General features: G+C 39.6%; 1 protein-coding gene across 5 annotated transcripts in view; it reads left to right on the top strand.

Annotated features, from left to right (window-relative positions):
- Positions 1–1,394: 1,394 nt before the first annotated feature.
- Positions 1,395–24,806, top strand: part of USPL1 (ubiquitin specific peptidase like 1) — a 38,487-nt gene continuing 15,075 nt past the window's right edge. The window contains exons 1-6 of one of the 5 annotated variants that reach the window (XM_003270233.4): positions 1,395–1,674; positions 4,679–4,845; positions 5,368–5,496; positions 14,378–15,017; positions 21,245–21,358; positions 23,078–23,207. In XM_003270233.4, the coding sequence (XP_003270281.2) occupies positions 4,747–4,845; positions 5,368–5,496; positions 14,378–15,017; positions 21,245–21,358; positions 23,078–23,207 (1,112 nt within the window). In that variant the 5' untranslated portion in view covers positions 1,395–1,674; positions 4,679–4,746. Of the gene's footprint in view, positions 1,675–4,678; positions 4,846–5,367; positions 5,497–9,138; positions 9,163–9,518; positions 9,540–14,377; positions 15,018–21,244; positions 21,359–23,077; positions 23,208–24,806 lie in introns of those variants that run through there. The other 4 variants (XM_030818565.1, XM_012501983.2, XM_030818566.1 and 1 more) reach the window with 4 other exon arrangements.

Raw genomic sequence — 24,806 nt, 5'->3', positions numbered from 1 at the left:
TTGTTGATGCTGTTTTGCAGTCTTACAATTTTAGCTACATTTTAACTGTTTTGTTCAATTTATGAGTTAATACTCAGCAAGTTTGTTTTTTACAAATAGTGTATTCCATTCTAAAAATGGAAGTAGTGGTGACCAAGAAAACAACCCTCTGAGTTTTGGCTATTTCAGGAGGAAGTACTACTTTCTCCACTTTTAATCACAATTCATAAAAAAAAAACCTAACTAGCTAGATCTTAAATATACAAATACATTAATAATCTAGTAAAGCAACAGAAAAAGGTAAACTAACCAGCTATTTTTGTCTGGAGAAACCCCAACAAACTGCTGGATTCCTTGGCCATTTGCATTCAGAAGTACCAAAAACTAAAATCCTTTTTACTAAGTAATTTCTTCTACACGAGACTTGTTTCCTCCATACCACCCTATCCAAATTGTCAGCATTACTCCAGAATATAATCATTTAGTTTGAGACCACTAAAAAGCCCCCCAGTCCAAATTACCAATTGTGGTTATTCTGTAAAGAAATGGTCAGAAACTATAAATTGTTATCCTAGGACACAGAACCAATCGACCAAAAGGACTTCTGGAATATGCTGCCCCCAAGATTTAGAATGCACAGGCAGAAATAGCATACGCGGTCACGATGTCCCTTAAGCCACATGACCTTCCTACGAAAGCAGAGGCTTAAACTTATCAAATGAGAACTCCCCCTTTCTCTAAAGTTAAAACAAGGCAGGGCAGCTGGAATTAGTGCAGCAGGGACAGATCGGCTGCTGACTAGTCAGAACGGGTCGTGGAATGCAAACTCCCTGTGCTTTCGCTGCTCCCCTTACCGTGAGAAGATCTGGGAGGGAGGAAAGGAGGAGAAACACCCCAGAATCCTGGAGGAAAAGCCCCTGGCCTCGAAGATGGGCTCTAGGGAGACAGGGAGGGGCAGCTCCGTGTGTGATGACCCTTTGTGAACATGCACTCTGTGGCAGCTTCGGCTCCACCGAGGCTTTGGGAGAGCGGACTACGGATGCCCGGCGCGGCCCAGCTGTGAAGGCCGCGCCGGCGGAGAGGGTCCATGGCACCCCCGCCGGCTTCGGAAGCCCTACCCTCTCCCACCTCCGCGGGTCACCCCAGGAACCAGCGGCTCCCGACCACGCTCGCGCGGACCACGGAGCAGCGACGCGCAAGCAGGTCTCTTTCCTCAGCGTAATCCCTCCGCAGCAAGCCGCGCACTAGTTTTAATCACGCCCCACCCCCTGGCCGCTGGCGCCACCTCCGCCACTCGGGCGCTTTCCAGCAGCTTCCAGAAACGTCGCCTCCCCAAACCCAGCCACTCACACATGGCGGGCTCAGCAGCCACCGGCCCCGCCCCTCCTCGCCGCCGCAGTCGCAACTGCGTCTGCGGCCACAGGGCGAACAGCCACGCCTCTGCGGAGCGCGACCGGAAGTGCTCACGTCTTCACCTTCCCCGCCACTCCTCCATCCTTTCAGGCCCTGGGTGCAGCAGGAAGGAGGACTCTTTTGCCGCGGACTCAAGCCGGAAGCCGCCTTCCTAGTGGAGACGCGAGTGGGGGAGGAGCAGTCCGAGGGGAACGTGGGTTGAACGTTGCAACTAGGGTGGAGATCAAGCTGGAACAGGAGTTCCGATCCACCCGGTACCAAGAAGGGGAGTGCCCGCGGCAGGTAAGGGAGAAGAGGGAGGGGTTTCTTTCCGTTCTCGAAATTGGGAAAAGAGAGCTGGGATGACCTATGGGGTAGTCGGCGCGCTCAAAGGATGGGCTGGGCTGGGACGGGGTTCAAGTGGGAAAGGTTGATGATTAAGGTATAGAGTTGGACTTACAGATCCGTTTGGGCGCTGAGAGGTGAACGCTGAAGAAAAACCAGAGTTTGTTTTCGTTTTCCAAGGAGCGTGGAGATGGGCAGGGTTAACGGACCCTGCGCCTCCTTGGGCTTCTTAGTTTGGTTGTTGAAACTCACCTCCTTTGGTCCTGTTTGTCTCTGATTCAAGACAGTTGGGTTTGGTACCAGACAGGGCTGGGTGCAGAAAGCCGACCCTGTTCCTCGGCTTCCAGGTCGGTTGTGGCCTCGCTTTTGACAGTTAACGTTCCGAGCCTACTCGCTCTTGGAGGGCAAGCTCAAATGGGTGGGTTTAAGGGCCCCTCTTCGAACAGCTGTTTCCCTGGGTTTCTCCATTTTGCACACAGGAGGGTGAATTAAGTTTAATTGCATACTTTTTGCGATTCCCAGGGCCAGCTTGACACGTTCATTGTGCTATCTAACTGGGTTCATGCTGGGCTAATAATTCACAGTAAGGCTTCTGGAGTATAAGTGGCCCACAGAAGTATGAAAAGGGGATGTTAGAAGAAAGATGCTGGGGGTGAAGTAGAGTTGAAGAAGATGGAACTGGAAAGCTAGGTAGGTTTCACAGTACAATGAGCTTTAGGTCATAATACTACCTTTAGGTTATATTGGGCTGTTTGGACGGAGTTTGCTGTAATCAGGCTGGAGTAAATAGAGAATTTTAAACTAAGCATTGACAGGCTCAGACTTATAGGGACATCATTTTGACAGCGATATGGAAGGGAAAGAGGTAGAGATTTGAGACCTTTCCAAAGAACTGTCCACAGAATTTGGTGACTTACTGTGCAAAGAGGGAAATAATAGGGAACAACTCAGACTTTCTAGTCTGTGTGTTTGGAAGGATGGAGACGCCCACATTTAAGTGAGATATGGGAAGGAGGAGCAGATTGTTTTTGAAGGGAGGAAGAGCAGTTACTTAGGGTCAAATTAAGTTGTAAAATCCACCCCAGGGTTTTGTATGTAAGTCAAAGTGAATTGTATTTGGAAGAAGACCTGGGGAGCCCACCTTTGGTATTTTTTTAATGCCCCTCATATGGACAAATAAACCTCTGGTATTAAATGAATTTTCTTTTGGGGGATTCTATATATTCAGGATTTCAACCACCAACCTATCTAGTTTTTCCCGCTGAAATGTTGGGTGATGGAATCAGGAGAGCAGATTTGGAGGCTCTTTATATTTTATAATTGAGAGAGACAAAGAGAAAACCGTTTGATTTGAAAAAGTTTTCTAGTTTCCCTCAGGTAGATGGAAATTTTCATCAAAAACAGTTTATTCAAGGTACATAGCCTACTAGTTTCCCATTTGAGAGTACTGCAGAATGATACAACGTATACTGCTTCTCTAGGCAGAATGAAGTATAAAATTAGCACCAAATAGTAACTTTAATTTGTCAGGTGCTAAACTTTTTACATGCTTTATCTCATTTAATTCTTAGAAGAAACTAATTTTACAAGTAAGTTTCTGGACCAAGATCCGCAGGTACAAAGCCTGAAAAGCATAAGTTTGACTCCTACATAGTTCCCTTTTGTAAGTAGATTATAAATAGAACCAGCCAAAGATAATAAGTTGTCTGTGCCTAAAAAGAAAGAAAAAAGTTAGCATCAGTAGTTCTCACCATAAGGGGTGATTTTGCCTACCAGGGGACATTTGGCAAGTCAGGAAACTTTTGGCTGTTGGATCTAGAGGGTAAAGGTCAGTGACGCTGCTAAACGTCGTCAGTGCATAGAACAGCCTTCACAAACAATTATTTGGTCAAAGATATTTGTAGTGCTGCAGTTGAGAAATTTCTGTCTTATGGTTATTTCTTCAGGAAAAGGAAATTAAGATTCGCTGATACTTTCTTTAAAAAGCAGTTTTATTTTTGAAATTATTCCTTGGCTTGAAAGGTTTGTGAAGTTTAGCTGAACCAGAATAGCGTAATTAGATTTTAAAGTGAATTGTGAGCCATCGATTCCCAGGAGATGGGTGTCATAGAATCATGGATTCTTGGATTTGGGAAAGACTTATGCCTAGAATTATTTTACAACATTTCTGCTAAGTGGTAATTCTCCTCTGCCCTAAAGGTCTCCTGTATTTGATTTTCCTATGATTGTAAACCCACAATTAAAATGCTCTTAATTATTTTTTGCTTACACTGAGCTCCCGTATCTCATAATTTTTACTCTATTAAATGTAGTTCTACACCATGGGACTACACTCAAAACAAGCTTGCCACATATGTAATTTGTACTAGGACAGTGTTTATATTTTTGTTCAGATAACAAAATAAGTTAAATGTGGTATAAATTAGATCATTTACAAATAATAATTTGTTAGCAGCTTTTAATAAGTAGTATTTTTCCCAATTGGTGAAGTATTAATGTTCTTGGTAGTTGAAAACAATAGGAATGTATGGAATATATGGTTCATTTGTTCTTTTGTTCCTGTCAAATAGTGGCACAATGGATCTGGGGTTTTTCTCAGTATAATGCTGGCATATTTGTTTCAAATTGTACATAGACTTTAAAAAGTTAGGTTTTCAAATTCTGGTCAATATAGTTTGCTTTAAATAGTAGCTACCTCTACTACAAGTTTTATTTAATTTGTTCGCAAATGAGTCTGCTGTGAAAACTGGTCGTTGCCAGTCACTGCCCTCTGTTCACAAATTTACTGGGTTTATAAATATAGGTATCATTTTCACTTCAAGATTTTAATTTTAGAATATGTTTATTCTAGGACATATAGCCCTCAAAATCTACTTAATATATACGTCTTATAAAATAGCATGGTTCTTTTTTATAGTAAATAGAATTTTTATTTAATTGTCTATTGACTTTTTTTTTCCAGGGTTCATTGAAAAAATCCTTAGTGATATTGACATGTCTCAAGTGACATAAATTAGCCAATGACTCGGAATGATGGATTCTTCGAAGATTGGAAATGGTTTGCCAGTGATTGGACCAGGGACTGATATAGGGATATCTTCACTCCACATGGTGGGGTATTTGGGAAAAGTTAGTGAACTTATTTTTTGCCTGAGTGCAAAGTTTTTTTTTTTTCTCTATTTTTGAGACTTAAATTCAATTTTGATGTTACCAGTTAACTTCTAAAAAATTGTCTTCCACGGAAATCTTACAGTAATGGCGAAAGATTGTTTTAATGTGTTTACCTCTCTGTGTTTTATTGATACATGAAAGTGGAAATAAAACATAGACCTTATGATTTACTGTTCTTTGAAAATGTGGTACATAAATTCTCCCTGGTAGTTGATGTTACTTTTTTTCTTGCAAATAAAATTGATGCTATTCTTAACACTTAAAATTTAATATTTAAAACTATAACATAATTCTTTTTGGAATAATAGCTGTATTTAAAGGTTTATATGCATTTCTTTTGTTTGCCATGTTTAAAATATCTTGCCAGGATACTTGTAATTGAAAATTATAATTTTTTCTAGTTACCTTTCCATTTAACTTTTAATATTTTGATATATTCTAGGAATGTCTATATTTTAATTTGCTTTATTTCTCTTTTAGAATTATGATTCAGCTAAAGTTCCAACAGATGGGTATTGCCCTGCTTGTAGAGCGAAGGGAAAGTTAAAAGCCTTAAAGACTTACCGAATTAGTTTTCAAGAATCTATCTTTTTGTGTGAGGATCTGCAGGTAAAGTATTAATCTTATATAGTATATATAAGATTTTTCTTTATTCTTTTGCTTTTTTCTTAATTGTTTTAAAAGTTTACTCATTTTTTGTTTTTTAGACTAGATTTTTAATATGTAATCTCAGTTTCTAAGTCTGTCTGGTATACAATGTTCTTTTTCCACCTACCTTTCCTCGGTTGCGTAAAGATGTTTGTTTTTATTGCCATTTGACTTGCAAGAGGAGAAAATACATTTCAAGATTTTTTTTCTTTTTTTTAACCTTTTGGAGGTCCTTGTTAGCTATTAGCATATAGTAGTTACTCTCTCATCTCTTTGGTTTATCTTTGCAACTGATGGGAAAAGTTATGAATCTCTAATGTACCTGGAAGAGTATTTTGGAAATTGGTTAGTCCAAAACCAGTATATATACTGTAAACTAAATAGAGCATAGAATCTTGTAAGTTCTAAAAGATCCTTTTAGAAGCTCCAAATAGCTTTTAGAATTATAGTAATTTGTACCCACTGGTACAGCTTTTATATAGCAGCTCATTAAGTTCTGTAATACTCCACATTTTATTGTATTTGACAGTTTATGAGACTGTCTCATACACGTTTAATTCTCAGAACTTTGCAAGATTTGTATTCCTATTTCATGAATAAGAAAATAAATGGATTTCACAGGGTTTAGGAACATAAGATCCTGATACAGTGGCAGAGCTGTGGTTGGAATACAGACTTCTAATTTCAGATCTGTTTATTCCAGCAAAAAATTAGCAGTTCATCAGAATTACCTGGAGTGCTTTTAATAAATTTCTGAGTATCACCCCCAGATGCTGATTCAGTAGAGTTGGCCCAGAATTCTGTGGTTTTGTAACATTTGAGGATGAGTCTGATCATCAGCCAGGTTTGGAAAATACTAGACTAAATCACATGGTTGTTAATAGATACTTAGGCTGGGTATAATTTCAAGTAAAGTAATCCCAGGCGTGTCTACAAATATAAATTTCTTTATGCATATATTCAATATTTTTTTTATGAGTGTCATTGTTTGGCACTGTTCCAGATACAATGTTAGGATACAATAATAAAACAAAAATTTCTTGCCCTTAAGGAAGTTATGTCGTAGAGTGGGAAAGACAATGAACAAGTATGTGTTTTTGTGTCAGGTGATAAAAAGTGCTGTGGAGAAAAATAAGGCAGTAGGAACTGGAATGCCAAAGTAGGGGGAGTTTGCAATTTTAAATAGGATGGTGAGGGGAATGCTTCAATGAGAAAGTGAAATTAGAGCAAAAGCCTGAAACAGGTGAAGAGCAGTGAGCTTTCTAGGCAGGGGAAGCAAGTTCCAGGAAGGCCCTGAGAGAATGGAGGCTGCCTGTCATGTTTGTGCTACTGCAGTGAAACCAGCAGAGTGATAGAAGGTGGATCAGAAAAATAATGGGGGAGCTGGACCAAGTAAGGTCTTATAGGCCATTGTAAGCTTTCTGGCTTTTACTATGGGTGAAACCAGGAACCATAGCAGAGATGTTGGCAGAGGAGTGACGTAAGTTGACTTCAGTGTTAAAAGCATTACTGTGGCTGCACTGTTGAAAATATATATATTGGGTAAGACCTGAAGCAGGGAGATTAGTTATGATATGAATTATATTTGGTCCTTGTCTCTGGTTTCCGTCACAGAGCTAACACTCTTGGAATTTCCTGAGTGATAAGAGTGTCCTGTTATTCAGAATGAGCCTGTTTGCTAACACCGGGGTTCATACTAATGTGGTGACTTAGGATGGAGCCATAGATAGCCTCAGATGGGGCAAGTAGCTGGAAAGACCACATGATTGGAGAATTAACGGGTTAGAACTTTTAGCCCCACCTACAGGCCTCCAGGAAAGGAGTGGAGGGGCTGGAGATCAAGCTGTATAAAAATATCAAGATTTGGATTTAATGAGTGTCTGGGTTGCTGGAGGGGCTGGTGCCCTGTGAGATGTGGTATGCCTAGAGGAAGTGGAAGCTTCATACCTCTTCTGTCCCATACCTTGCCCTACTCATTTCTTCATCTGTATCCTTTATAATATCCTTCAGGATAAACCAATAAACATAAGTAAGTGTTTGAGTTCTGCGAGCTATCCTTGCAAACTAGTTATGCCCAAGAAGGGGGAGTGGGAACCATTGTAGCCAGTCAGTCAGATGTACTGGTGGCCTGGATGTGAGATTGGCATCTGAAGTGGAGGGAGTCATGGGACTGAGCCCTCAACCTGTAGGATCTGACATGGTCTCTCGGTAGATAACATCCAAATGGAATTGGATTATAGGATACCCATTTGGTGTCCTCTAGAGAATTGCTTGGTGTGGGGAAAAAGCCCCCACACATCTGGTCACAAAAGTATGCTGGGAGGATAGAATATGTGAAAATTGTCGGAATCAAAATGGAGTCACTTATGTTAAAAAAAAAAAAAAAAAAATCCTGACTGGCCAGGCACAGTGGCTGACAACTGTAATCCCAACACTTTGGGAGGCCGAGGCAGGAGGATTGCTTGATCCCAGGAATTGGAGACCAGCCCATGCAACATAGTGTGGCCTTGTCTCTACAAAAAAATTTTTTAAATTAGCTGGGTATGGTGGTGTGCGTCTGTAGTCCCAGCTACCTGGGAGGGGGACTACAGGTGCACAGTACCATGCCCAGGAGGTCCAGGCTGCAGTGAGCTGTGATTGTGCCATTGCATTCCAGCCAGGATGACAGAGTGTGAGACCCTGTCTCTATTAAAAAAAAAAAAAAAAAAAAGACAAATAGAGCCAGGAAAGGCTATGAAGAGAGAGCTTTTATGCCTAAATACCAAAATATCTCAAAAGACTCTGCAAAAACCACAACCTTGCACAAAGGCCATCATGAAATACTTCTGAAATACACAGAAAATGCATCATGAAATACACAGAAAATACTTCTGCAAGGACATCTGCCCAGCAACTGCCTGGTCCATCCGTAGACGGGTGTCATCCTTGTTACTGATCCTTGTAGCCAAGGGTAATTATCTCAAAACCAGTATGTGATCCTCCTTATTTTCCTTTAAAAACCTATTGTCTTCCCTTACCTCCCTGAACACACACAGTTTACTATGGCATGTGTATTCCCATTGGAAAACTTTATTCCTGAATAAGTGCCACTTTCTAATTTAAAAGCTTCTCTTTCTTTTTATTTAGATTGATAAGTAGAAAGGAAAAAAAGCTTTTTTGCCTTTGGACTAGTTGAAGGCAGTTGCAGTATTCTGGGGGAGAGGATGGTGGCAGAGGTGTTGAGGCATGGTTGGAGTTTATTTATACTTCGAAGGTAAAGCCAACAGGATTTGCTGAAAGATTGGGATATAGGGTTGGAAAGAGGAATCAAGGATAGTTCCAAGATTTTTGGCTTGAAAAATTAGAAGAATGGAATCGCGAATTACTGAGCTGGGAAGACTTGGAAGAGCAAGGTTTTGGGGAGAAGATCAGGACCATAAGAATAGAGAAGTCCTTGTCCTCAGGAGATAGGTTTTTGGGGCTATTAAAGTTAGATGTACTACATGGATTTTTAGTTTTGTTTTTTGTTTTTTCTTGAGATGCAGTCTCGCTCTGTCACCAGGCTGGAGTGCAGTGGCGCGATCTCGGCTCACCACAACCTCCGACTCCCTGGTTCAAGGGATTCTCCTGCGTCAGCCTCCTCAGTTGGTGAGATTACAGGCATGCGCCACCATGCCCAGCTAATTTTTGTATTTTTAGTAGAGACGGGGTTTCACTATGGCCAGGATGGGCTTGATCTCCTGACCTCAGGTGATCCACCCGCCTCAGCCTCCCAAAATGCTGGGGTTACAGGTGTGAGCCACCACACCCGGCCCGGATTTTTGGTTTTTGAAGCATTCTTTTTTAAGTGATAAGGCAAAAGATATATAATCAAGAATTTTAAGTATATTCTTTGGAAATGTTAAAAAGGAACATGAGTAATTTATTATTTTTTTTAATTTCTAGTCAGCAATGAGAGCCCAGTGTACTATATGAAGTAGATTGGTTTACAGCAGGAGTGAGCAGACATTTTGTATGATGCACAAGTAAGGAATGATTTTTATGTTTTTTAAATGGTTAGGAAAATATCAAAAGAAAAAATGCCAGAAAAAATCAAAAGAAGGGCCAGGTACAGTGGCTCACACCTGTAATCACAGCACTTTGGGAGGCCAAGGTGGGTGGATTCTCTTGAGGTCAGGAGTTCAAGACCAGCCTGGCCAACATGGTGAAACCCTGTCTCTACTAAAAATACAAAGTAGCCAGGTATGGTGGCATGTGCCTGTAATCCCAGCTACTTGGGAGGCTGAGGCAGGAGAGTCACTTGAAGCCAGGGGCAGAGGTTGCAGTGAGTCAAGATTTGAGCCACTGCACTCTAGCCTGGGGGACAGAGGAGACTCCGTCTCAAAAAATCAATCAATCAATCAAAAGAAGAATACCCTTTCATAATACATGAAAATTAAATGAAATTCAAATTTCAGTGTTCATAAATAAAGTTTTACCGGAACATAGACATGCTCAATCATTTATGTATTGTTCATGGCTTCTTTTGCATACAGCAACAGAGTTGGGTAGTTGTGACAGACTATGTAGCTCATAAAATCTAAATATTTATTATCTAGCCCTTTATCAGTAAACTTTGCTGATCCCTGTATAAGTCCTCTGAATCAAATTATTTCCAAAGAGTTCTGTTATAAAATTTGGAGTTTACTCTGCTGTAAATTGCAAAGAACCATTTGGAAAACCCCTTTTAGTCAGGTATTTACATTAAAATGTTCCTTGATTTGTAAAAAACACTAATATCCAAGACTGGTCCAAAATTATACCAAATTGAAACTCTCAAGTGTTTTTAAACAGTAGGAAGTTTTAACTTTTTTTTTTTTTTCGTGGAGTAGTCTATCATTCAGCGTTTACTTTGGAACATTTAATTAGTCTTTTTTAAAAACCCATGGAATTTATAGTAAAAATTTTAAATCATTAATGTTAAGTAATCAAAGAAAACTTTTTTGTTTTCTCCATTTGTAAAATGAATACATTATTATTATAATTTGTCTTTGGCCATACCTTGTTGATAATTACTTATACAAGTATAAGAAGACATGGTATGTTTTCCTTTTTCCTATTTCACGAGAATAAGTACAGGAATTTACTTAAGCTGCTCCAAAACTCAGTGAAAGAGACAGGATTAGGTTTTTTTCAGCACTGGATTTTAAATGATACTAGATGATTGTGCTGGGCTAAAATACTAATGCTTTGTGTATATTTTTATGACTTTTTTGAAAGCTTAAAAGCTTTATTTTAGTTATAAAAATGATAGATGTTCACTGTAAATAGAAACAAGTCAGGTATAAAGAGATACAAATATTTAGAACATATGGAAAGAGGCAACAAAATTTTATAACAACAAAAAAGATAAAAATCTGAAGTCATTTATAAGGGAAAAATCAGGGCAAGGACAAATTATATTACAGATTGGCCTATGGTGGGAGCACAGATTATATAAAGAAAAGTCAGTGAAGACACTTGAAAAGAGTGTGGATGGAAATCACTAAGTTTTGCAGTCCTGGGGCCTCTTATGGTTTATTACTGTTTTGTTCTTTTTTTTTTTAATATGCATTCCTTTGGAACCAAAGGTTTATTACGTTTTGAATAAAGTAGAGGTGTAAGTAGGATGCATATACCATGATCTTGACTACTTGAGATTCACAAAGGGTTTTCGTCTCAGGATTTTTTTTTCCTCTTAAAAAAATTTGTTTTAATTTTTAAATAGTAAAAAAATTCATCATCTTAACCATTTTTAAGTATAGAGTTCAGGAGTATTAGGTATATTCACTTGTGCAGCAGATCTCTAGAACTTTTTTCATCTTGTAAAACTGAAACTCTGTACCCATTAAACAACCACTTCCCATTTTCCTCTCCCCCAGCTTCTGGCAACCACTCTAGTTTCTGTTTCTTTGTTTTCTTTTTTTTCTTTTGAGATGGAGTCTCGCTCTGTCACCCAGGCTGGAGTGCAGTGGCGTGATCTTGGCTCACTGCAACTTCTGAAGCGGGTTCAAGCAGTTCTCCTCCCTCAGCCTCCCGAGTAGCTGGGACTACAGGGGCGCACCACCATGCCTGGCTAATTTTTTTTTTTTTTTGTATTTTTAGTAGAGACAGGGTTTCACCATGTTGGCCAGGCTGGTCTCGAACTCCTGACCTCAGGTGTTCTGCCTGCCTCAGCCTCCCAAAGTGCTGGGATTACAGGCTTGAGCCACTGTACCCGGCCTCTAGCTTATGTTTCTATGAATCTGACTCAGTACCTCATATAAACGGAATCATACAGTATTTGCGTTTTTTGTGACTGACTTATTTCACTTGGCATAATGTCCTCAAGATTCATCCATGTTGTAGCATGTGATAGGAGTTCCTTACTTCTATTTTTTTTTCAGTCTTAATCTCCAGTTTATTTCTGTTTATTTATTTTATTATACTTTAAGTTCTAGGATACATGTGCAGAACGTGCAGGCTTGTTACATAGGTATACACGTGCCATGGTGGTTTGCTGCACTTATCAGCCTGTCATCTGCATTAGGTATTTCTCCTAATGCTATCCCTCCCCTAGCACCCTACCTGCTGACAGGCCCCGGTGTGTGATGTTCCCCTCTCTGTGTCCATGTGTTCTCATTGTTCAGCTTCCACTTATGAGTGAGAACATGGTGGTGTTTGGTTTTCTGTTCCTGTGTTAGTTTGCTGAGAATGATGGTTTCCAGCTTCATCCATGTCCCTGCAAAGGACATGAGGAGTTTCTTACTTTTAAGGTTGAGTAATATTCCACCGTATGTGTATGCCACATTTTCTTTATCCATTCACCTATCTGCAGATGTTTGAGTTGCTTTCACTTTTTGGGAATTGTGAATAATGCTGCAGTGAATGTGGGTGTGCAGGTATCTCTTCAAGGTTCTGCTTTTGAGTTTTTTTTGGATACATACCTTTTTAAGACGCTTTGAATACGTATATGCTATTTTTAAAGGATTCTCAGTTTTCTGACATATGGTAGGACTTAGGAAGTAATCTCAAAGCATAATGTTGACAGGTTGTTGTTAGTTGATGGTGACTGCAGCTAGTTGGAAAGTCAGAAGAATCTAGAACTTGTCCATTTATACTAAAGAATTTCATAGTAAGTGCAGTATTATGAGTGTAATGTTCAATTGGTAGAAGAGGCTATCTGAGGGGATTTAGTGCACTTCAGTTACCTGTTGGTGTGAAACGAATCACCTTGAAACTTAGTCGCTCAAAAATTTTAATGGTGGCCCACATCTGGAACTCCAGCACTTTGGGAGGCCGAGGCAGGCAGATTGCTTGAACCCAGGACTTTGAGAGCAGCCTGGGCAATGTGGTGAAACCTTGTCTCTACAGAAGACCATGGCAGGCGCCTTTAGTACCAGCTACTTGGGAGGCTAAGGTTGTAGGATCTCTTGATCCCAGGAGGCAGAGGAGGTTGCAGTGAGCTGGGATCGTGCCACTATACTCCAGCCTGGATAACAGAGCCAGACCCTGTCTCAAAAAAAAGTTTTAATGGCTTCATTTATTATTTCACATGATTACGTGAGTTGACTAGGGAATTCTTACACATCACACCATCTCAGCTGGGACAACTGAAATGTCCACATGGCTGACAGTTGGTACTAGCTGCTAGCTGGCAGTTGAGTTCAAATAGTCAGGCAGGGGTCTCAGTTATTTTCCATGAGGTTCTCTCCATGAGGCCAGCTGGGCTCTTCACAGCATGATAGCTGGGACTAAGAAGGAGTGTTCCAGAAGAAGGGCTTGTCCTCTTGAGCCAGTGCTTATCAGGCCTCTATGTATATCATGTGTGCTAATGTTCCATCAAAGCTAGTCACAGGGCCAAGCCAACTCTGTACAGTGCAGGGACTGGCTGCAGGAGGGCATGAATTACCAGGAGGTGTAGTTCTCTAGTTCATAGGAGGGCCATCAAGATAGTAGTCTACCATACTTGTGTAAAAGAAGGCATTAATTAACTATTATTATTATTATTATTATTATTATTTTAGAGACAGGGTCTTGCTCTATTGCCCAGGCTGGAGCAATAGAGTGGGGCAATCATAGCTCATTGCAGCCTCCAACTCCTGGGCTTAAGCAGTCCTCCCACCTCAGCCTCCCAAGTAGCTGAGAATACAGGAGGGTACTGCCATGCCCACCTGAAAAAGAAGGCGTATTTTAAAAGCAGACCTTTAGTGTAAAGGGTTCTTGAATTTGTTATTTAAAATATTCTGGTAGTTTTTAAACTTAGGAAAGATCCACCGATTCTTTTAGTGATATGTTTACATTGTTATTTGGTGTAAATTGTGTTAATGCACAGTAAGATTTGATGAAGTCATTAAAATTCAGCCAGTTAGACTCTAAACCCAATAAAGATGTAAGACAGCAGTGCTATGAGATGCATATTCAGTTTCAAAATACAGGAAACACAGAAATTACTCCATGCACTTTTAATTTGAAAATACTTTTAAAATGTGTAGTATAATGTAGTGTCTGTCCCAAAAGAATAACATTCATTATAGAGTGTTTCTTTACATTGTTGAAAATTTTAAATTCACTTAACATTAGATTTTTATTAAAGCAAAAATGTTTTCCTTATTAGCTTACCATTTTGTAACTCAGATTAAACCCTTGATTGTTCATATTAACCTGAAGAAAATTATTCTTTTGGAGGCCAAATTTTTGATTAAGTAGTTGTTTGTCTCTAATTTTTTCAAATTTATGTGTATAAATATAACCTGTCATCAAATCAGTGCTAACATTCTATACATGTTTTTCATGATATTAAAACTATAAAACATGAAGTTACTTGAATTTGTGTAGTTTTTATCATTTTATTTTTACTTTCCAGTGCATCTATCCTTTGGGCTCTAAATCACTTAATAACCTAATTTCTCCTGATTTGGAAGAATGTCACACTCCACGTAAGCCTCAGAAAAGGAAGAGCTTGGAAAGCAGCTATAAGGATTCACTTCTTTTAGCAAATTCCAAAAAGACTAGAAATTATATTGCTATTGATGGTGAAAAAGTTTTGAGCAGCAAACATAATGGAGAAGTGTATGATGAAACCTCATCAAACTTACCTGATAGTAGTGGTCAGCAGAATCCAATTAGGACAGCTGATTCCTTGGAGCGGAAAGAGATTTTGGAAGCTAATACTGTTGACATGGCTACTACAAAAGGTCCTGCTACAGTTGATGTCTCTGGAACTGGCAGACCTTCCCCTCAAAATGAAGGATGTACATCTCAACTGGAGATGCCACTGGAGACCAAATGTACATCATTTCCCCAGACTTTATGTGTCCAGTGGAAAAATGCTTATGCTCTCTGTTGGTTAGACTGTATCCTGTCCGCTTTGGTGCACTCCGAAGAGTTAAAGAACACCGTGACTGGACTGTGCTCGAAGGAGGAATCTATATTCTGGCGGTTGCTTACAAAATATAATCAAGCAAATACACTTCTATATACCAATCAATTGAGTGGTGTTAAAGGTTGGTACTAATATTTTATTTTTATTTACTTATTTATTTATTTGGAGACAAGGTCTCACTCTGTCACCCAGGCTGGAGTGCAGTGGTGTGATCACGTCTCCTTGCAGCCTTGACTTCCCCGGCTCAAGTGAGCCTCCCACCGCAGTCTCCCAGGTAGCTGGAACTACAGTTATGCACCACCATACCCAGCTAAGATAGTGAGATGGGGGCCTCACTGTCTTGCCCAGGCTGGACTCGATTTTCTGAGCACAAGCACCCTTCCCGCCTCAGCCTCCCAAAGTGCCGGGATTACAGGCATGAGCCACCATTCCAGCCTACTTGTCTTTAATTCTTAAAAATATTAATGTTGAGTTTTGTGGGAAAGATGTCATCCATTGCTTCTGTTTTCTGGAGGCCTGGGAGCAAGGAGCCCAGGAACAGTATCACGAAGCTTGAGATACCATTTACATTATCCTGACTGCCCAAAAGGCAGTCTTTTTTTTTTTTTTTTATACTTTAAGTTCTAGGGTACATGTGCAGAACGTGCAGTTTTGTTACATAGGTATACATGTGCCATGGTGGTTTGTTGCACCCATCAACCCGTCACCTATATTAGGTATTTCTCCTAATGCTATCCCTCCCCAACCCCTCCATTCCCCAGCAGGCCCCAGTGTGTGATGTTCCCCTCTCTGTGTCCATGTGTTCTCATTGTTCAGCTTTCACTTTTGAGTGAGAATATGTGGTGTTTGGTTTTTTGTTCTTGTGATAGTTTGCTGAGAATGATGGTTTCCAGCTTCATCCATGTCCCTGCAAAGGACATGAACTCATCCTTTTTTATGGCTGCATAGTATTCTATGGTGTATATGTGCCACATTTTCTTTATCCAGTCTATCATTAATAGGCATTTGGGTTGGTTCCAAGTCTTTGCTATTGTGATTTTTTTTTTTTTTTTTTTTTGAGACGGAGTCTCACTCTTTTGCCCAGGCTGGAGTGCAATGGCGTGATCTCAGCTCACTGCAACCTCCGCCTCCCAGGTTCAAGCAATTCTGCCTCAGCCTCCCAAGTAGCTGGGACTATAGGCGCCCACCACCAGGCCCGGCTAATTTTTGTATTTTTAGTAGAGACAGGGTTTCACCATGTTGGTCAGGCTGGTCTTGAACTCCTGACCTCATGATCTGCCTGCCTTGGCCTCCCAAAGTGCTGAAATTACAGGAGTGAGCCACCACACCTGGCCTAGGCAGTCTTTGAAAACTGTAAGACTGTGCCTGTGTCTTACTTAGCCTGTCATGATAATAGTGGTTAGTTTTAAGTGTTTAAACTACTGAAAAGCAGAATGAAGAAGTGAGTAAAAATCACCTGTAATCACACAACCTCCTAAGATCTCTTGTCACAATAAGGGATATGTTTATCATTTTATTCTCTGTAAAATAGGATACTTATGAACCCACCTCCCAACATAGGAAGAGTTAAAACATTCCCAATAACTTACATTTACCTATGTGTTTCCTCCTATCCCATTCTCCACCTCCCCCCATAAGTAATCATTATCTGAAATGTGTTTTATCATTCCATCTTTTTTAGTTTTTCTTACATGTGTATATCTAAACAGTATACAGCAGTCTCCCCTTATCACAGTTGTACTTTTCTTAGTTTCATTTAACCCGAGGTCTGAAAGTAGATGAGTATAGTACAGGAATATATTTTGAGAGAGTGAGAAAGAGACCACATTCACATAACTTTCATTATAGCATATTGTTATAATTGTTCTATTTTATTATTAGTTGTTAATCTTACTATGCCTAATTATAAAACTTGATCATAGGTATGTAGTTATAGGAAAAAGCATAACATGTAAAATGTTTAGTTACTATCTGAGGTTTTAGGCATCCACTGGAGTCTTGGAAGGTATCCCTTTCAGATAATGGGGGATGGATGGTACTGAACCCTGTATATACAATGTTTTTCTGTATACATACATAATTATGATCAAGTTTAACTAAGAGTAAATTAAATGTGGGCCAGGTACAGTGGCTCACACCTGTAATCCCAGCACTTTAGGAAGCTGAAGCAGGCAGATCTCCTGAGGTCAAGAGTTCCAGACCAGCCTGGCCAACATGGTGAAACCCCATCTCTACTAAAAAATACAAAAGTTGGCTGGGTATGGTGGCACACGCCTGTAGCTACTCTGGGGGTTTGAGGCAGGAGAATTGCTTGAACCCAGGAGGCGGAAGTTGAACAATCACTTGAGCCTGGTATCACGCCACTGCACTCCAGCCTGCCTGGATGATAGAATGAGACTGTCTCAAAAAAAAAAAAAAAAAAGTAAATGTGGCTCAACATGTTGCTGTCAATTGGAACATTTGTTTCTGATCGTGTCTTCCACCCACAAATTGAATACTTTTTCCATCTTAACACTTAACAGGCACTGTGGCCATAACTTGAGCAGTTGAGATGCAACAGCAAAATTAGCACAAATTTCTTTTTCCTTCTTCACGGTTTCATGGATGAGAGATTTGTTCTTAAATCTCAGCAACCTTAGCATATAATTTTTTTCCTTAAGTTGAGAACTTCGACCTTTTCACTTAAAGAAGCATTTTACAGCTTCTCTTTGGCATATCTGAATTGCCAGCATCGCTGTGCTTGTGCTTTGGGGCCATTATTAAGGCTAAGTCAAATAAAGGTTTCTTGAACACAAGCACTGCAATACCATGGCAATAGATCGCATCACCAAGATGGCTACTAAGTGAACCAGAGGCAGGGAGTGTAGACAGCATGGATACACTGGACGAAGGGAAGATTCACGTTGCCAGTGGAACACAGCAGGACAGCAAGAGAGTTCGTGATGCTACTCAGAATGGCATGAAATTTAAAGCTTATAAATTGTTTCTGGGATTTTCCATTTAATATTTTCAGAGCATGGTTGAGTTCAGGTAACTGAAACCATAGGAAACAAAACCACGGATGAAGAGGGACCACTTTGTATTGCCTAATTTAGTTTATTTTGATCTTCTGGGACCTTTTTTTCTTGTTGTAGAAATTTATGGGGCTGCTTGTAGTTGTGGCTCATTGATTTTTCATTGCTGTATAATACTTCGATTTTGTAAATATAATGGGATATTCATCTACTTGTCAGTGGACAGTGGGTTTTTTTTTTTCCATTATAAATGCTGCTGCTGTGACCATTTGGGGGGCAGGTCTCCTGGGGCACAGTATAAGAGTTTCCCTGCTGTATACCAAAGTAATGGAAAATTATAGACTCGTGTCCAAATTTACAAGATAATAACAATTGTTTTCCAAAGTGGTTGTACCAATCAATTCTCCCATTAACAGTGTATATAAGAGCTCTCCTGATCCATATATTCTCCTTGGTTTATGTTCACACTTTTGAGATTTTTGCTATTTGAGTGGTATAAAATGGTCTGTGATCTTGATTTGCCATTTCCACATTTTGAAGAGATTGTCGGCTCTATGTGTATATATTGCCCATATTTGTTCCCGCTTCTGTGAAATGCCTTTTGTATCTTATCCCTATTTGTTCTGTTGATTGTCACGTTTTAATTGATTTGTATGAGTTTGTTCCTTGTATCATTGTTGCTAGAGTTACATCAGATGTGTTGCTGAATCTGCTCCCAATTTGCAGCTTGTGTTTTTACTTTTAAAAAGCTATCTTGATTTATAGGGAAGTCTTTATCTTTTCATTTGGAGCTAGTAATGTTTGTGGCTTTTTTAAATTATTACTATTCCCAAGGTCAGAAAATCATTCACCTATATTTTCACTGAAAAGTTATGAAGTTTTGCTTTTGACATTGAAATTCTTCATTCAGTTGGAATTCATACTGATGTGTGGTATGAGGTAAGGATCCATTTTTTTTTCCATTTGCATAGCTAGTTTTCGTAGCTCCACTTTATTTTCTCACTTGATCTGCCATACCACCTCTAGCATGTATCAACATTTCATGTATGTGTGCAGCTGTTCCTTAACTCTCAATTTTATTCTCTTGGTTGCTTTGTCTAACCCAGCACTCATACTTTTAAATTATTACGGCTACCTTGTAGGGCAAGAATCCTCACTTTTATTCAACTTCTTTTGAAGTGTCTTGATACATATTTTTTCTGATCTTACTTGGCCGTATTTGGGGACAGATGTGACATCATACCAAGCTTTCTTTGCTTGACATTGTAGATATTTTCTTATTCATTAATGTGCTAAAAATTTTGAGTTTGGTCATACAGTCTTTTATATGGATCTTATACATTGTTTCCCTGTTGTTAACCATTCAGGCTGTTACTAGTTTTTGCTGTCGTGAATTAACACCAGGACAAATATCCATATATCTTTTGAATTCATTACTGACTAGTTTCCTAGGAGAGATATTAAAATATGAATATTAAAGATCTCGCTGAATACAGTTTTCCAGAATGGTTGTACCAATATATAATTCCATTTTCATTATGTAGAAAAAAATACCTCAGTGTTTTCTAACCACCTTTGGTTAGAACATTCAAGACGTTATGGTTTTGTTAGGTAAGAAATATTTTGCTTCAATGTAGGTTTTCTTTGAGACTGAACTTTTTGTGTGTGTCAGTCATTTACAGTTTTTTGCAATTTTTAAAGTTCAGTTTCTCACAAGCATTTTGCCTTTGACTTTTCTTCTATTTCTGCTTTCTCTAATTACAGAAACCCCAGTGTTAAGTAGGTGACAGTTCAGTTGTTTGTTGTAGAAGAGCAGCAGTTCAATATCGGAATTAACTTTAATTTTATGTTTTTATCTGTTACTAATTTTTTACAGAATAATTTTAGTTTTTATAATCTGGTTAATTATATGTTTGAGCTGCATTACTTTGCAATGTAAGTTTTTTTTTTTTTTTTTTGGCATGGTCAAATGACAAAAATTCTGGTTAATGCTTATTTCATATTACAGGAGAATCCAGATATTTTCATTAGGGAAACATATAAGCAGAGTGTGATCAGGCTGTATGAATTATTTATAAGAGATGTGAGTGAAAAGATCTATTTGTAGCTTAAGAGTAAGTAGAGTCAGATGCATGTGGAGTCTTCAAAATAATTTTCTTATTAATCTTGGATAGTTTCTTGTCACAGTAATTCCATTTTGAAGATAATAAATATTACCATAAAGAAGTGATCAAAAACATAGATATGTGCCCAAAGGTCTTTATCACAATAGTATTTATAATAGTGAAAAAAGAAACAACTAAAACATCTGGCAATAGGAGAATGATTAATAAAGCGATGTTTCAGCTGAATATAGTGGCATGGGGCTGTAAGCCCAGCTACTCAGGAGGTTGAGGCGGCAAGATGGCTTGAGCCCAGGAGTTCATGACCAGCCCAGGCAACATAGCAAGACCCTGTCTCCAAACACACACACACACACACACACACGTGTTTCAGTCACTGTATAATAACAACTAGCCAGTTTTATTGTTGTTGTTTTGTTTTTGTTTTTGTTTTTTTGAGAGAGCATCTCACGTGGCCAGGCTGGAGCGCAGTAGTACGATCACAGCTCACGGCAGCTTGTAGGACCCTAACCCTCCTGGGCTCAAACGATCCTCCCACCTCAGCCTCCTGAGTAGCTGGGACTACGGGTGTGTACCACCATACCCAGCTTTTTTTCTAAGAGATAGGGGTTTCACTATGTTGCCCAGGCTGGTCAGTTTTGAATGAAGCAAATTTGTGTAGACAAAGCAGGATGTGGAACCGAATAAACACTATGTTGCCACTGAAGACCCCTTCAGACCCCTCAAAAATGACATAGAAGGGAAATATACGAGATATTAGTTCGGGAAATAATTGTAAATTTATTAAGATTCCTTATAAATTTATCTGTTCCTGTGACCTGGCTAAGTTCAATAAAAGTTACACAGAGTGGAATAAATGATTAGACATCATTTGTAGTATAAGTAATTGCACATAAGGACTTCTTTAGCTGTTTTAGAGATAGACATAGTATCTGAAAGATTAGTTATTTTAGTAGACCTGTGATTATTTGGGTGAGAAAGGCTTTCACTGAGATTTTACCCATTCAGTAAGTAATGATATTGTGCTGATAATATATATTAAGGGAATATATGGTATACCACAGAGAAAGAATTAAGGAAATTTTGTGTTTTGCTTTTTGTCTCTGTTTGCAAAACTTACTGACTCAGCTTTCATTCTTGGGAATGTCTCAGTTTTCTGTGGGAAGATATACATTGATGAGGAATTGATAATGTTCTCTGTATTTTCTTAGCTGGAGATTGTAAAAAACTTACCTCAGAAATATTTGCAGAGATAGAGACCTGTCTGAATGAAGTTAGAGATGAAATTTTTATTAGCCTTCAGCCCCAGCTTAGATGCACATTAGGTAAGTAATTGGTAAAACTTACTTGTATTATACTCATCTGCCATATAGAAATATGTACATCATGAGGAAATATAACACTGATTACCTTGGATGATCATATTCTTGGGAGACAGAATCTGAGTAGTTTGATTTAGGAATCTACCACTGGGTAAGTTATTGTAGGGCAGAGCTGTTCCATATAAATATGTAGGCTGGTGTTCCACCTCTTGAGAGTAGGTGCAGTTCTCAGAACCAGGAGAATATTTAGGGGACATATTGTTAGTTGCTTCTCTAGTACTTTTCCCAGTAGACAGATCTAGCATTTTTAACCTCAATTGTGCATTAAAAAGCACCGAGGGAATTTAAAAGTAAATACCAATCATAGGGACATTTGAATTAGAATCTCAGGGATGGGGCTCAGGAAATCAGTAATTTTTAGAAACCCCACATGATTGTTACTGCTTAGGTAATAACACCTACTGTCTACCTTGTGGTCCTGCCAAGGTGACTGTTCCTGGCCATGTTCCAGGCAATGTAGTTCCAGGCTAGGGGGAGAACTGGACCCTGGAAGTGAGGCTCTGTCCAGGGTAGGGGAAGGGATGGAAGGACTCAGTCTCTTGGGCCAAATCAGTAAGGCAGCATCTAAGCTCCTCTGAGAATAGGAAGGAGAGAAACCAATTGGAAAAAGAATGTAAGAGAAACATGTAGATTTTCTTACTTACCTTACTTTCCAGTCTCAAAGCTGGAAGCCAGCACTCACCGTTCAGTTATTTTCAATGACCACAAGATTCAAATCTTCAGTCGTAAAGTTGTTAAAGGAAAGGATTAGACTGAAAAGTTAAGAAGAACGGTAGATGAAGACTCCAAAGAGTTGAGGCTGGTCATTTAACCATTGTGTGGCCACGCCCTCTCCAAAGGTGGAACAAGATGATCAGAATAGAAATGGCCAATTCTGATGTGTTTCTACAGTGTTTCACTGGTTACATTTTTTAACATCTGTGGCAAACCATTTCCATGTATATTTTTTTTTTTTTAGAGAGGGGGTCTCACTCTGTCACCCAGGCTGGTGTGCAGCGGCATGATCATAGCTCACTGCAGCCTCAAATTCCTGGGCTCAAATGAGTCTCCTGCCTTAGCCTCCCAAGTAGCTTGGACTACAGGTGTGTAGCACCACTCTCAGCTAATTTATTTCATTTTATTTTTTGTAGAGACAGTGCCTCGGTATATTGGCCAGGCTGGTCTCAAACGTCATAGAAACTGGTTTTAGGTTCCTAGAGGCTGGCAGCAATTCTCAGAGGTGTAACGCAAGCAGCCCTCCTGCCTTGGCCTCCCAGTGTGCTGGGATTACAAGGTGTGAGCCACCACACCTTATCAATTTTTGTTTTAATATACTCTAAGGCTATCATAGTTCCAAGATCTTTTTTTTTCCTGAGAAATCTAGAAAGATGGAAGACAGTATGGGTCTTTTGTGGTTTTTTTGTCTTAAGACATTTTCATAAATGTCTGCCAAGGAAAAGGAAAGAGATCAAAGTAGTAATTAAATCTTTAGGATGGACATTTTTAGAAAAATGCTTTATAAACTTCCCCTCTCCCAACTCTGAGTGTATTAACAATTCTGTCATACTGTATTAACACATATTCATGCTGTAAATATAGTAAGAAAAGACAATAGTTCACAATTTTGGTTTAATTTTTGCCATTATAGATTATGAGCAGTAATTTTTCCTTTTTTTCTTGAAGGTGATATGGAAAGCCCTGTGTTTGCATTTCCCCTGCTCTTAAAACTAGAACCCCACATTGAAAAGCTCTTCCTATATTCTTTTTCTTGGGACTTTGAATGTTCTCAGTGTGGACACCAATATCAAAACAGGTTAGTTTCTTTTGTTTTTTAAAATGGGTTCTTCTAGTTTCTCCACCACTAAAGTTAAGAGAACAATTTGAGCACCAGACACTGCAGTTTGCTTGCTTCTTTAAACTGGAAGAGTCAAAACCTCATCATTTGTAGACTGCTAGTAGGAGATTTCCTAAGAGCTCTTCAGTGGGAAATAGGGACGATGAGAGGAATAATACACCTCCCTTCTCCAGAGTCCTTGCTGAGTAGAATACCTCTCAGAATGCCATGAAACTATAGGTGTTTTTGTTTATTCCTCTATTAGAAATGGAGTTTTGCTTGTTTACTTTAGGTTTCTAGCATTATAGACACTGGTTTTAGGCTCTTGGAGGCTAGCAGCAATTCTCAGAGGTAATGCAAGCTTCCCCATTTCTTCCCGTAGTCCTGTGAAAGACCAGCCACCTCCAGAAGCCTACACATGAGCCTTCTCAGCCATACTTTCTGCTTTTCCTAATGCCACTCAGCGGCCTATTAGAAAGGCCATGATCAATGTACCTGTTACCTTCAGGCTTTGCATAAAGTGTATGTGAAACATAATGAATTTTGTGTTTAGGCTCAGGTCCCATCTCCAGGTTACCTCTTTATCTTGGAGACACTTCTGGTCCCATACATTTCAGATAAGAGATATTCAATCTGTACCCACCACGTAAGGAGAGGAATAGGTTTTAGAAGAGGAGTCAGGGAGGCAAGGTATTACCAGAGGGATACTCTTACTTGGTCCATACCTGAGAAAGTTGCTGGCTGGCAGTTAGGAAGATGACCAGACTGGCTCGATTGTTCATGTATTCAAATTATTACAATAGAAATAAGTCTTTTCCACTCTTTTTTTTTTTTTTTTTTTTTGAGGTGGAGTCTCGCTCCCGTCGCACAGGCTAGAGTGCAGTAGCGCAATATTGGCTCACTGCAGGCTCCACCTCCCGGGTTAAAGCGATTCTCCTTCCTCAGCTTCCTGAGTAGCTGGGATTACAGGTGTGCACCACCACGCCCAGCTAATTTTTGTATTTTTAGTACAGACAGGGTTTCGCCATGTTGGCCACGCTGGTCTTGAACTCCTGACCTCAGGTGATCCAGCCACCTGAGCCTCCCACAGTGCTGGGATTACAGGTGTGAGCCACCATGCCCAGCCACACTTTTCTTTAACTTAACTGCTTAAGTTAGAAAACTTGAAGTCTCTCTAAGTTACTAAAGTAAAATGTGAGATAAAAATATTACTTTTGAAGGGTGGGCGTGGTGGTTCATGTCTGTAATCCCAGCACTTTGGTAGGCCGAGGCGGGTGGATCACAAACGAGGTCAGAAGTTGGAGAGCAGCCTGGCCAACATGGTGAAACCCTGTCTCTACTAAAAATACAAAAATTAGCTGGGCATGGTGGCGGACACCTGTAGTCCCAGCTACTCGGGAGGCTGAGGCAGGAGAATAACTTGAAAACCGAAGGTGGAGGTTGCAGTGAGCTGAGATTGCACCACTGCACTCCAGCCTGGGCAACGAGCGACACTCCGTCTCAAAAAAAAAAAAAAAAATTACTTAGATATTTACTATCTAAATATGAAATCCTTTTTAGGTATTTAAGGAGTAGTCA

This window comes from Nomascus leucogenys, chromosome 9 (assembly GCF_006542625.1).
Source record: "Nomascus leucogenys isolate Asia chromosome 9, Asia_NLE_v1, whole genome shotgun sequence".
Taxonomy (NCBI): Eukaryota; Metazoa; Chordata; class Mammalia; order Primates; family Hylobatidae; genus Nomascus; species Nomascus leucogenys.
The sequence above is the reverse complement of the archived record's forward strand: the minus strand, read 5'-3'. Positions and strand labels throughout refer to the sequence as shown.